General features: G+C 39.0%; 1 protein-coding gene across 1 annotated transcript; it reads right to left on the bottom strand.

Moving 5' to 3' along the window:
* Window positions 1–3,662: 3,662 nt before the first annotated feature.
* Window positions 3,663–11,741, bottom strand: LOC109081488 (pterin-4-alpha-carbinolamine dehydratase 2-like). The gene is made up of 4 exons (XM_042748086.1): window positions 11,468–11,741; window positions 10,383–10,508; window positions 4,532–4,612; window positions 3,663–3,953 (listed from the first exon to the last, which is right to left on the bottom strand). Exons 1-4 carry the CDS (start codon window positions 11,570–11,572, stop codon window positions 3,858–3,860), a joined length of 408 nt encoding a protein of 135 aa, XP_042604020.1. The 5' UTR covers window positions 11,573–11,741; the 3' UTR covers window positions 3,663–3,857.
* Between the last annotated feature and the right edge of the window lie 350 nt (window positions 11,742–12,091).

Below are 12,091 nucleotides of genomic sequence, written 5' to 3' on the forward strand. Positions count from 1 at the left end.
AATTCTTCAATAACAGCACTCTTCAATAATAACTTATCTTACCGAACACTAGTTACAGACTAACTAGCAGCTCTATTACCTGACAGCTTACACTCACGGGTAATCATATTCTTTAACATTAAACAGATTAATATGATACCATACACTATATGATATGATACCATGATACCATAAACTATCATACACACTTTGGGTATATTGCTTAAATTTAAGAAAGCATAAGTGCCATAACAAACAAACAGCACATACTTGGCGTCCTCTATCATTATTCCAGCAAGCATATAAGAACACTGATAAAAGTCCGTTCAGGTCTTTTAAGAGGTAAAATGTCTGCCGCATGTATGAGCAATATGTGTGATGTCTGTTGGTTCGGCCCTCAGGTGGCCAGTCCGAGACACAACCGTTTATCTGTATGTGTTTAACCACAGTGACTGCTATGGGAGCTAATTTTAAATTCATTAATGTCTTCATTAAACTAATAAGGAAAGAAAGGGGAATTTGGGAAGATGAGAGCAACCCAACCATCTGCAGAGGACAGCTGGGATCACGCTTCGGCCCCTCTAACAATATTTGAGAGCTGAAGGGCGCGAGACTGTAATTTGTGCACTGGAGTCCTTCATGCATTCCAGTCACTGTAGTCGATAGTCTGTCTCTAACACAAAGGGTCTCCCCAGAAGGTAGAAATGGAGGGAATCCAGGGCCCATGTTCTAGCCAAACCTTCTTCTGAGTATCACGGCTCTCAGGGAAATCCGGCTCAGGGATGCCAGCGATATGCAATCCCCTTCTACTGACTCCAGAGGCTTCTGTCTGCAGGAGCAACGGTTGCTGGAAGAGTCTCCACTCCACAAGACGATATAACATCACAGTGCTCCATCCTTTCGGGGACTAGCATGATGAAACCACACCACTCACTGATGAATGTTTTAATGTCACCTATGTCCAGTTCACCTGTAATCACATTTATCAGCTGTTCGGGGATGCGACAGCTCGTTTGCAGGGATGGGTTTACCTCAGCACTTACGATTAGTAAATCCAGCTCAACTGCTCTGCCTGATCTCCTTGAGGTTAAACATCCAGCACTTGTTGTTTGGAAGTGCTGTGCTGTTGGTTCATGCTCCTTGCCAATGGCACAAAGTGTTGGCTTTTTTCTTTCAGCAAGTCAATATAGCAGTTTTGCTCTTTCTTACCCTGCTCCAGCAATGAGATCTTGCAGGTGATGCTGCCAGTCTTTCACAATACTTTGTAGGGTCTATGCCAACAAAGCAACTTTGTTTTCATAACTTGGCAGTTTCTTAGATGTTCTTTTCTCTGAAGCTAGTAGACAGTACAGTGTGCCAAAATTGGAAGCAGTTTAAAAACACCTATAGATGGAGCCCCAGGTTACACCCACCTATTGAGTCACCATCTGCCAGTGGCAATTAGGTTGTGTTTAACGATCAAAGTTTCCTGAAGGTCAAAATCACCTTCCTTTTGGCTGCATTTCATTCAACATCAAGTTTGTTTAAATATTTTCATTATTGAATTTCACTTTGAGTACACTGGGGCCTGGACAGTGGTGTTGAATTTCTTTAGTTTGTACAATCTGCCTGGTAGATTGGTGGATCCTAAACTCTTTAGAAATAGTTTTGAAACCATTTCCAGTCTGGTAAATATCACTTTTTCTTCAGAGTTTCTCAAAAAATCTCTTTTGACTGGGGCATGGCAAACCCTCGGTGACCTGTGCGGAGCGCTCAGCTCTGGGGACGAAGCCAGTGTGTTTATCGGAGGACCTGGACCACAGAAGGCACAATCACACAGGCCTACAGGCGACACCAGTGTGGTTGGGGTTGAAATTTAACCCAGTAAAATTAATTTAAATTGAAGGACATGATGTTGTTATCTTGATTCGCAGATATTTGACTGCTCTGGCTAGTCCCCAAAAACCACAATATTTGACTTCCAGCAGCAGGAAAGAAACACTATTCTTGCAAGCAATGCCAGACGATGTTTCTGAAGATGTTGTTTTCTATTGCTAACTCAACCTAGCTCTGTTTTACCACAACGTCCAAGGTTTGTGGAAAGAGTTGGTGCAGTACCCTTCAGTAAAGAGTGAGTTAATTAGATTGGCCATTGGTAATGCAACAAAGAAACATAATGCAGATGAGCAGTGTGTGACTACTAATGAGAGCACTAAAAGTGATCCGCCGGCTGATACAGGAGGCATGTGGAACAGCCTGCTAGAAACCAACAGCTCAGTGACCCACGATCTCCTGCGAATAATGCAGCTTAACAGACCCGCTTTATACCTTCAGCTTTTCAGAGGTGAAATCATCAAAGATGAGTAAACTGTGATTATGATAGCAATCAACCAGTGGGAAACAAGTACTGTAGAGTCTACTATAGCAGTTTTACAGAATAAAAACATTTAACGAATTAGATCTTTTGTGATATACTGGTCATGAATGTCATTGCCTGGTTAGAAACTAAAAAAAGTTTTGGTTTGTTTTATTTTTGCCAATAAAAGCCCAATCTCCTGCATCAGTGAGTCCTTGCCTCATCCCTTCATCCCCTGCCCTGACAATATTAGTCAATCCCAAAATGCATTGTGACCAGTAAAAAAAAAATGTAATTTTATTTTGCAGTGTGTTGATTAAAACAGCTCTAATAAAAAAAAATGGTTGTCTTTTTCTTTTAGCTCAGAAATATACTAACGTCAAACTCTTCTGTAAGAGCATGAACTGGGAGCATTTGTGTGTCTGCCTTCATAGAGCACTTCAACCCATTTAAGTTTAGTAACTGCCTATGTAGAGAGCGGTCAGCTACTTCCTAGTGATGTGACATTTGAATCGAGGCATCGAGAATAAAGGAGCGTGCCAGATGAAGCTTTGATTCGAAGCTTGTGTTGTTAACATAGAAATCACATGACCAATGACAAACGAAGCTTCACTTTCTGTCCAGTCACGTGCGCGATTCACTTTGCGTGTCGGAATGTTCGATCCAGATCTTCTTTACGAGTAAGTTTGAATTTGGATTTATTCGGTTACATTTTAGATACCCCGTCATACAATTATTATGAAGAATACGAATTATTTCAGGAAAATTAAATATTTGTCAAACGCAATTCATATGTGTACATTATTCTTATATTACATCATATTGATATTCGTACTGGTATTAAATTGTACAGTTTAATGGGTAAATTAATTTATCAGAGAAACTGAATAATCCCAAACTGTTTATTTGTGCACATAACTTGAATCGATCTGTGGAATGTGTGGTGGATGCTTCGTCCTACGGCTGCTTTATTGATTATTATATTGTTCAACACACTCGACGCTTTGAATCTTTTCCTGAAACAGTCAGAGGAAAGCCTCAGTGCTCCACAAGGCTTCATTTGGTCATCACTACTACTTCCTATTGTCCAACAGTGCCCTGTGAAGAGGACTTAAGTGGTCATCTTAAAGCATAGGGGGTGTATACGTTTAGTCTGAAGGGCAGCATAGTGAACAAGTGTCCGTCGGTACAGAAGTCAAGAGGGAAATTTACCGGCCCACTGCATAGGCTACAGCAATTAACAGACATTCATTACTATATTTAGGAGTTTTGAGTGTGATAAATTATAATAATAATACATGTTTTTAATGTAACATTTTTATATGCAAAAATGCACCTGAACAAATGATTTGAAATTGTATCAGATATTTAATGAATATGAAATGTATCTACTAACAGTATTCCAACACCTGTTTGATATGCATTTACCAGAATCATGTAGATCCAAATAAAACACACGTGTGAATTAACAAATTTCCCTTTTTGGGAAAACAATACAAAAGATTTGAAATATTGAAAATGAATGTTCCAGAAGGAAGAGCCTCTACAGGGACAGCGCCACCTTATCAATGAACTTGGCCAGTCGAATGTCCTTCTTTGACAGTCCTCCACAGTCATGTGTCGATAAAGTGATCTGGACCTGAAAGACAGCCAGAAATTCAGTCATGATCAACAGCTAGCTTTCGATGTATCCACACCTTTACAGATCACTAGGGGTGTTCCTCAGGGCTCTGTTTTGGGGCCTCTACTTTTTATTACTCATGTTATAGTTATCATTATAAATGCTAGGTTTCATGTTTATGCTGATGACACAGTGCTGTCCTCTATCTGTGTGTTGGGTGACTACAGTAGTTAGTACTGAGAACAGCCCAAGCTTGTCCTGTCCTGCAGTTACTTTAATAAAGACGTCAGCCTACCGCACAGTAAGCTGATTTACGAAACCACTACTGCTTATTTCACAAAGAAAATTTCCACTACAGATCGTCAGGATTATTTCCCAGCGCTCACTCCACTTTTCTCACTCGACCTGACATGAAATGTGAGCTAGTGCACTACGTAGTGCGATTGTTTGCCGTGCAAATGCGACGCTTTCAAAGGCCTGATGTGTGTGGCCTCTCGTGTACTTTAAACACAGTGTATTCATGTTAAACATTTGGAAAAACATTATAAACTGCTGCTCAAGAGTGAGAAATACGTGGCTGGGTTTGAAGTTATTACCTTGTTATAAACATTGAACCACTCCGGATGATGGTTCATCTTCTCTGCTTGCAGAGCCACTCGACACATGAAGCCGAACGCCTGAGGAAAAGAAAACAGACGTAGCGCTGGAAGATCACTGGACTCTCTCAACTCATCAAGCACACAGTTCAAGCACCACAGTTTTACACCAGACAGCTTCTCCTCGATTATTAGCTGATCAACATGAAATAATAGCAAACTCTGCTGAGGCTTGTGTGCCGGTCAAAAATGACAGAATTTTTTATTTATTTATTTCAATTAAACTAATTTACTATTTTACTTTGGTAATGTTATTTTTAATGAATATTTTAGGGTTTTTATTTATTTATGGTACTGAATTATGGATGATTTATTCATTTTTGAGCATAGACCTGAAAACGAAATTTACAACTTAAACTGTCATAAATCTCGAGCGACCTTAAGTTTGGTCTCTTTTAAAGAAAACACATGGCAGATTTTTTGCTTATGTGAAAAAAGAGAGAAAAGAAGAAACTGAAGCTAAAAAAAGATATAGATGTTATAATTGTTAGGTTATATAAGATATAGGTTATCAATGTTTAAGTTTATTGTTATGAAAATTCACCAAAACAATATTTTCAGATTTTATATTAAAAAATATAGGTAACTCTTTTCTTAAAACATTATAAAGGTATTCATAATGTACATTTTAATGCATTATATATTTTCATAAATAAATATAACGAAAGTTAAAATGCATTTTAATGTTTGAAGGTTTGTTTGTCATGTTTTAATGCATGTTACTTTCTAAAGATGAAACATAAGTATTATAATGTACTATAACTGTGGTTACAATTATTCATCAGATCATACGATGCAGGCATAATTCATGCATTAAAACTACTTTTATGAGTTACATAAAAAGGCTTTAAGTAAAGTGTTACCAAAATATGTTTTACTCTAAAACTGCTTGAAAATCAAAGCCATAAATCTAAATAAGTTGTGTTCCACATCTGATATCTCAAAAACAATGAGCTTTCAGTGAGGTTTTGTTTGGGCGCAGTACCAATCATTTCCACTAGATGAAATTCCCTTGCCATTCATTTCATTCTGCTCATTTTTGACAGTGAGTGTGTGTGTGTGTGTGTGTGTGTGTGTGTGTGTGTGTGTGTGTTCACATAGCAAATGGCAAAACTTTTACCATGTTTCGTACCATTTCACTAAAGTAATAATAATAATAATAAAACTTTTCTGGTCATATTTGACTGAACAGCACCAGAGGGTTAAAAAGCTGAACAGTATATTAACTGTGAAAACCAATTTTTGAAAGGCATATATTTTTAATAACTTAAGTCATACATAGTTAAATGCAATAACACGCTGTATATACTGAACAGAGGAATGGGTGGCGGCTTTGGCAAAGTGAATAGAGATGTTCTGTAGAGTCCAGTGCAGAATTTGTTTCAGAGGAAGTCTCAATCTAAATAGCGTGAGTATGTGAGCTCAGATGTTTAGCTGAGCCGAGATTGGAGGAGGACAGAGTTACTGCGTCCTCCAATCAGAGGTCAGATCTCGCTCGAGCTAAACCGCCTGCGAAAAAAACACACTGGCTATTTCAGAGCAATTTCCCAATGCAATCTCAATTAAGCCTTTAAATACTTCCTCAGCTAATTAAGTCAACTGAACCGCCATTGTACACAAGCCTTCGCAGACAAATCTGTGGGCTTGGCCAAACGCTCTCATCATGAAACAGGAGTAGTTTAAAAAAAAAAAAAGAGGAGGAGGAAATTACGAGTGTCGTATATTGTAAGTAATCTGGGGAACACATGATGTAACACAATTGGCTATTTTATCAAACCGGCTATCAAGCAAACCGTCCTGTTATCCATTTAAAGTGATTGACAAAATCCTGCAACTCGACTCCATCTGCAATTAAAGCGCACGGTCTGCTTCTGCTCAGCTTTCATTAGGAATATTGGCCATTATTCAATAGCAGGGCATGTTAACGTTCGCCAAAACATTTCCTTTTTGACGTTTGCTTTCTGGCAGGCAAAAAAAACAAGTCAAAATAAGCTTTGATTACTGAACTGGTCTGATTTGATCCGACTCGAGCTCACGCTTCAAACCGAGCTCTGAGCACTGAATCACAAACAGCATTCTACAATCTAGTGTTGTTCAGCATTAAATACGCATGCGGCAGACTAATAGGCTCTAGAGAGGTCAAGGACGGAGGTTCTGGCGTCTTTCGTGTGCTCTGTATTGTGCAGCGACGCCTCGCTCTGTCAGGAGCGGGTAATTAGTCTTGACATGTTACAGGCCCTCATCTCCAATAATCAGAACCACCGCCGCACGCCACTTTAGGAGCATTTTCTGTTATTACGGCATGATTGTCATAAAGCACTGGATGAGCCCATGTGGACGTTCCCTGCCGCGCGTCCAAACACATGTGCTGCCGCCGGATTGGGCTCAGCGACCTAAACGCACACAGATCGGGCGGACGCCTCACGTCAGACGCTTCAGAGTATAAATGAGCGTGATTACGGCTCCTCTCAGGGGCCCCGGCCCTCCTGATGCCCACAGCTGCCGATCGGCTTGATTTAATGCTCTCCTAAATGTGCAGGCTTCTCTCTGAATGTCTTTGGAGAAAGGTAATAATACGGCAGTGACATGCATCATAGTTTGACCGTTTACATCGCAGAGTTTGATCATTTATTCCACATCAGTGGCTCTCTGTTGGTTTTGTTTTGACTCAGAATCATATTTTCATTCATGTTTTCATTTACCATTGAAAGATGTTTGCTCTTCAAATCAATTTTTCAGAAAACAAGACTCTGTATATTCATTTTGCATCTCCAGTAAATGTGTCTTGATTTAAAGATTGAACTGGAAAACAAGACAAAAATACTGAAGATGATATTGATTTTTTTTGCAGTGCATGCAACATTTAACGCCATTACTTTGTAAATTTAAGTCTTTCTGCTTTGATTTAAGACCTTTAAGGCTTTAATTTGTGAATTAAGACTTTTTAGACCCACTGAAGTAGATTAAAATTAGATTCAACAACGCTGATTTAAATAGATCGCAACCGATTGGTTTGAAGCACAGTGTAATGCTCATCAGAACTCCGTCAGAGACGTTTCTGCTTGAACGAGATCTCTCTAAATATGTGGCTTCACACATCAGCATACAGAAATCAGTTCACATGTCATCTGTGTCCAGGACGATGAAGGACGCCGAGAACCAAATACACGCAGAAGACAGAACGAGAAATGGAAAACAGTGAGGTCACTATTACAAGGAGAGGCAAACAAAGTGAACACAAGACAGCGTGAAAGAGAAACAGAGGGACTGATGGGAGAGTTAGTGGTTCTCTGAGGCACATGAAACATCTTAACCAATCTGACTGTTTGTGAAAGAAATCAGTTTGATCAAAACTTCAACTGCTGCCAAGAACAGCTCTGCTGTGGCTAAAGATAAAAAAAAATAAAAAGAGGGGTGAGAGAGAGAGAGAGAGAGAGAGAGAGAGAGAGAGAGAGAGAGATAGAGAGAGAGAGAGAGAGAGAGAGAGAGACAGAGAGAGAGATGGAGAGAGAGAGAGAGAGAGAGAGAGAGAGAGAGAGCAGTCAAACAGAGAGAGGGAGAGAGGGAGAGAGAGAGGGAGAGAGAGACAGAGAGAGAGAGAGAGAGAGAGAGAGAGAGAGTGTCCTCAACATCATAGACACATTCAGTCAAACGTGGGCTCTTAAAATCAACCAAGCAAAAACAAAAATAATGATATTTAATGATATTTATAAAATAAATACACTTTCAGAGCAGGAGACCAGGTCCACCAACACAGCCACGAATACACCTAAAAATCAGCTCGACGGGGAACTTCAATCTGGCTGTGAATGAACTGAAAACAAAGACACTGAGAGTCTTCTACATGATCAAAATACAATTCAACATGAAATTCCAATTCAAACCTGGCTAAAAATCCTAAAAGCAATAATCGAACCAATTGCTCTTTATGGCAGTGAGATATGGGGACCTCTAAAAACCAAAGATTTCTCCAAAAGGGAAAAAGAAGAAATTTAAATTAAGCACACCCAAATTTGTAAAATAAGACTGGGAACTCAATGAATAGTTACCAACTACTTTTTGTTAAATCAAACAACAGAGATAGCATGGCAAGAAATACAGAATTGCTTTGTAAATCAGTAAGTACCAATGCATTTTCCTTCAAACAGCAAGTGAAGACCAGGCAACTCTATTATATAATGTGTAGAAAATTTACAATCCGTAATAAATCTTAAGGCACCGTGATACACAGCTTCTAGAGAGACAAGAAGATAAGAGGAGGCATGCTGATATACTACATCCCCGCAGTAGAAATGTTCCAGACACAAGCTTCTTCCTCGCGTTAAATGAGAAGCAAGAAAGCTGCTTCTTTAACTTTTGTCTCAAATAATTAATATGTGAATTAAAACGTAGTTTGTCATCAATTATAATGCCCAGGTACTTATACTCTGACACTAATGTGATCAGTTTCCCTTGCAGAGTTCAGAGAACCACAGAACTATCTAAAGAATTTCTAGAATTTGATAACCGCATCAATTTTGTTTTCTCAACATTTAAGACCAACTTTAAAGTAAAAAACCTAAATCATCCAGAGCGTGTTGTTGTGTAAGAGCAGAACAACAGATGACAGTGTCACCTGCAGAAAAGTGGAACCTTGCATTTTCATTATTAACTTCTAGACAATTTATATATAGTAAATAATAACAGCCCCAGTACAGATCCTTGGGGGACTCCCGTACCCACTTCCATTAAGTCTGATTTGATACCTTCCACTTGCACACATTGAATTCTTCCCTTTAAATAAGCATTAAACCACGAGACTACATATCTAACAAAATCTCATGGTCCACTGTATCAAATGCTTTCGTTAAATCAATAAAAAGACATGCACAGTGGTGTTTTCATCTAGGGTTTCATCACAAGCTCAGCTGTAATGGTGCCGCTCTGCATTAAGAAGTTCAGAAGTTACGGTGGTATAATTATTAGTCTGAAACAATGACCCAGAGGCAGTAAAGTGGCTATTAAAACAATTGAGCATTTGTGATTTATCCACTGTTTTAATACCATCTTTTGATAAGCAGTGGGGAAGACCTGAAACAGATCTGTTACCAGTCAGAAACTATGTTTTTCCAGAACTTACTAGCATTTGCTGATTGTTTAGTTTTATCAAGAAAGTACTCTGCTTTTGCCTTTCTAATCATAACTGTGCGTTTGTTACGAAGCGGTTTAAAATACAACCAATCAGGATTCAAGCTGGTTTGTCTGGCCTTAGCATCAGACAATGCAGTTGATCCCGACTTTAACTTTACATGTTGTAAAAGGTGCATACTTGTTAATAATCAGAATAAAATTGTCATAAAAATATTTTAATATTTAATGTAATTTTGTCCCATTCAAACTGAGCGAAGTCGTATAAAACACCTTGTATATTAAAGTGTTTCATACAGTGCTTGGTGATAATTGTTGATAAGAGTTGTTTCTGCTTGGACAATTTTATATCTCTAGCTATATATCGGAAGCTAGAGAACTACTCGAGCAGCAGATCATCATATTAGAATGATTTCTGAAGATCATGTGACACTGAAGACTGGAGTAATGATGCTGAAAATACAGCTGCACATCACAGAAATACATTACACTTTAACAGAGATTTACACAGAAAACAGCTGTTTTACATTCTAATAATATTTCACAATTTTTACTGTATTTTTGATTGCATAAATGCAGCCTTGTTGAGCAGAAGAACATTTATAAAAGTATTGTTTTTTGTCTTTCACTCGGCCATCATAGTTCAGGTGTGTGCAGGGCTGACCTGGTTGAAGGTTTTGAAGTGCAGCTCCTTGTAAAGAGCGTCGCGGTCCTCGACCTCCATCCATCCGGTGGCCCTCAGCTCCAGGAGGAAGTGCTCTCGCTCGGAGGAGGACAGCCAGTCTGCGCCCTGGACACAACACCATCACATCATACTAATAAATAAACACATCATACGATTAATCTTTCACTCAGACTGAGAGAGTGTGAATAGTGTGCAGTAAAACAGATAAAACTGCACATTGTGTTTCCTATACTTGCACAGATTCAAAACGTCCTTCTTCAATGGTCTAGACGTTTATGCATTCATAAAATTATTTTAAAAAACACTTAACATTCGACTACCTGTGCATCAAACCAAATTATTACAACCTAACCTCAACATACTATTTTTATTTTTTTTTGTTTAATGTAAATTTAAGATGCAACTGATTCTAACCTTTAAAATGATTAAAATAATTACAGCATAATTAAGTTACTAAAATCATCCATAGTTATTTAGTATTGTTACAAAAGTGATTAAACGGAATGCTTTCATTAGGACAGCAGTGATAAAGTGATAATAGAATGAAATTTAACTTCTAAAATTCATTAACTTTACGGTTTACGGCTAAATTTACATATAAATGTGTTATAAATGTACACAAAGTCAGAAAATATAAACATTATACAAATAAAAATCTATGTATGTATGTATGTATGTATGTGTGTGTTAACGGGTGTGTTGCGCCATCTGTCGGTGAACAGAGTTATAAAACACTCAGACCGATAAAACTGCAGTTCCACACGCGTCCTCTAGAGGCGCTCGAGGTGTGTTGACTGGCGCTCTCGCGGTTCATTTGGGACGCAACTTATGTCTCAAACTCAACAAGCCTCTAAACACCCCAAGCCTGTCTTTCTGGAAAAACGATGTTTTATTTCTCTGATTAGCAGCCAAATACTAGATCGAGTTAGCGTTCAAGCAGGCGCTATCCTCCAACCGCGACGCCGCTGATTGGTCGAGTAGCCGCCCACGTCACACTCACGCACACGCACGCACAGCCGCGAGTGAAAGCGTTCGCAAGTCTTGAAATGAGAATAATATCTCACCATTTTCCCCGCGCCAGCGTCAGCAGACAGGAAACAGCGCGTTAGTCTGGAGAAAGCGCTCGGCCATCGGCGGCCAGGGGTCAGAGTAAACATTAACCCGCTCATCTCCACTGCAGGGCTGCCCCGAGCGCGCCTGATCACAACACAGCGCGCGCACTACAGTCCTCAGCAGTAACCCAGTAAACAAGTCTTCATTTATAAAGCTCCAAAAATGTTACAGACTGGTGTTTTAGCCCACTTTCTGCAAATATGGAAAAACAAAGGGTGTGCAGTGTCACGTGGCTAATGCAAATTGTCACGTGACCAGAGCAGTTTACTTCCTGTTTTGCAACATGAGAACATGATGACTGCACGTTAACACAGATATGACACAGACTGTTAGAACACGTTATGTTAAAGGTGTCTGGTATTAATATATGAATTCACATATACTGAGTTTTGTTGAGTGAACGAGTCACAATACTGACACTCACAAACTCACTGTGAAGTGAACATATTACAAATAAGTTCATAATAATCTGATGATACACGTGTCCCTGCAGCACAGAAGCAGTCATCAGTAGCACAGGTATATTTGTAGCAATAGACAACAATACATTGTATGAGTCACAATTATACATTTCT

This window comes from Cyprinus carpio, chromosome B21 (assembly GCF_018340385.1).
Source record: "Cyprinus carpio isolate SPL01 chromosome B21, ASM1834038v1, whole genome shotgun sequence".
NCBI lineage: Eukaryota > Metazoa > Chordata > Actinopteri > Cypriniformes > Cyprinidae > Cyprinus > Cyprinus carpio.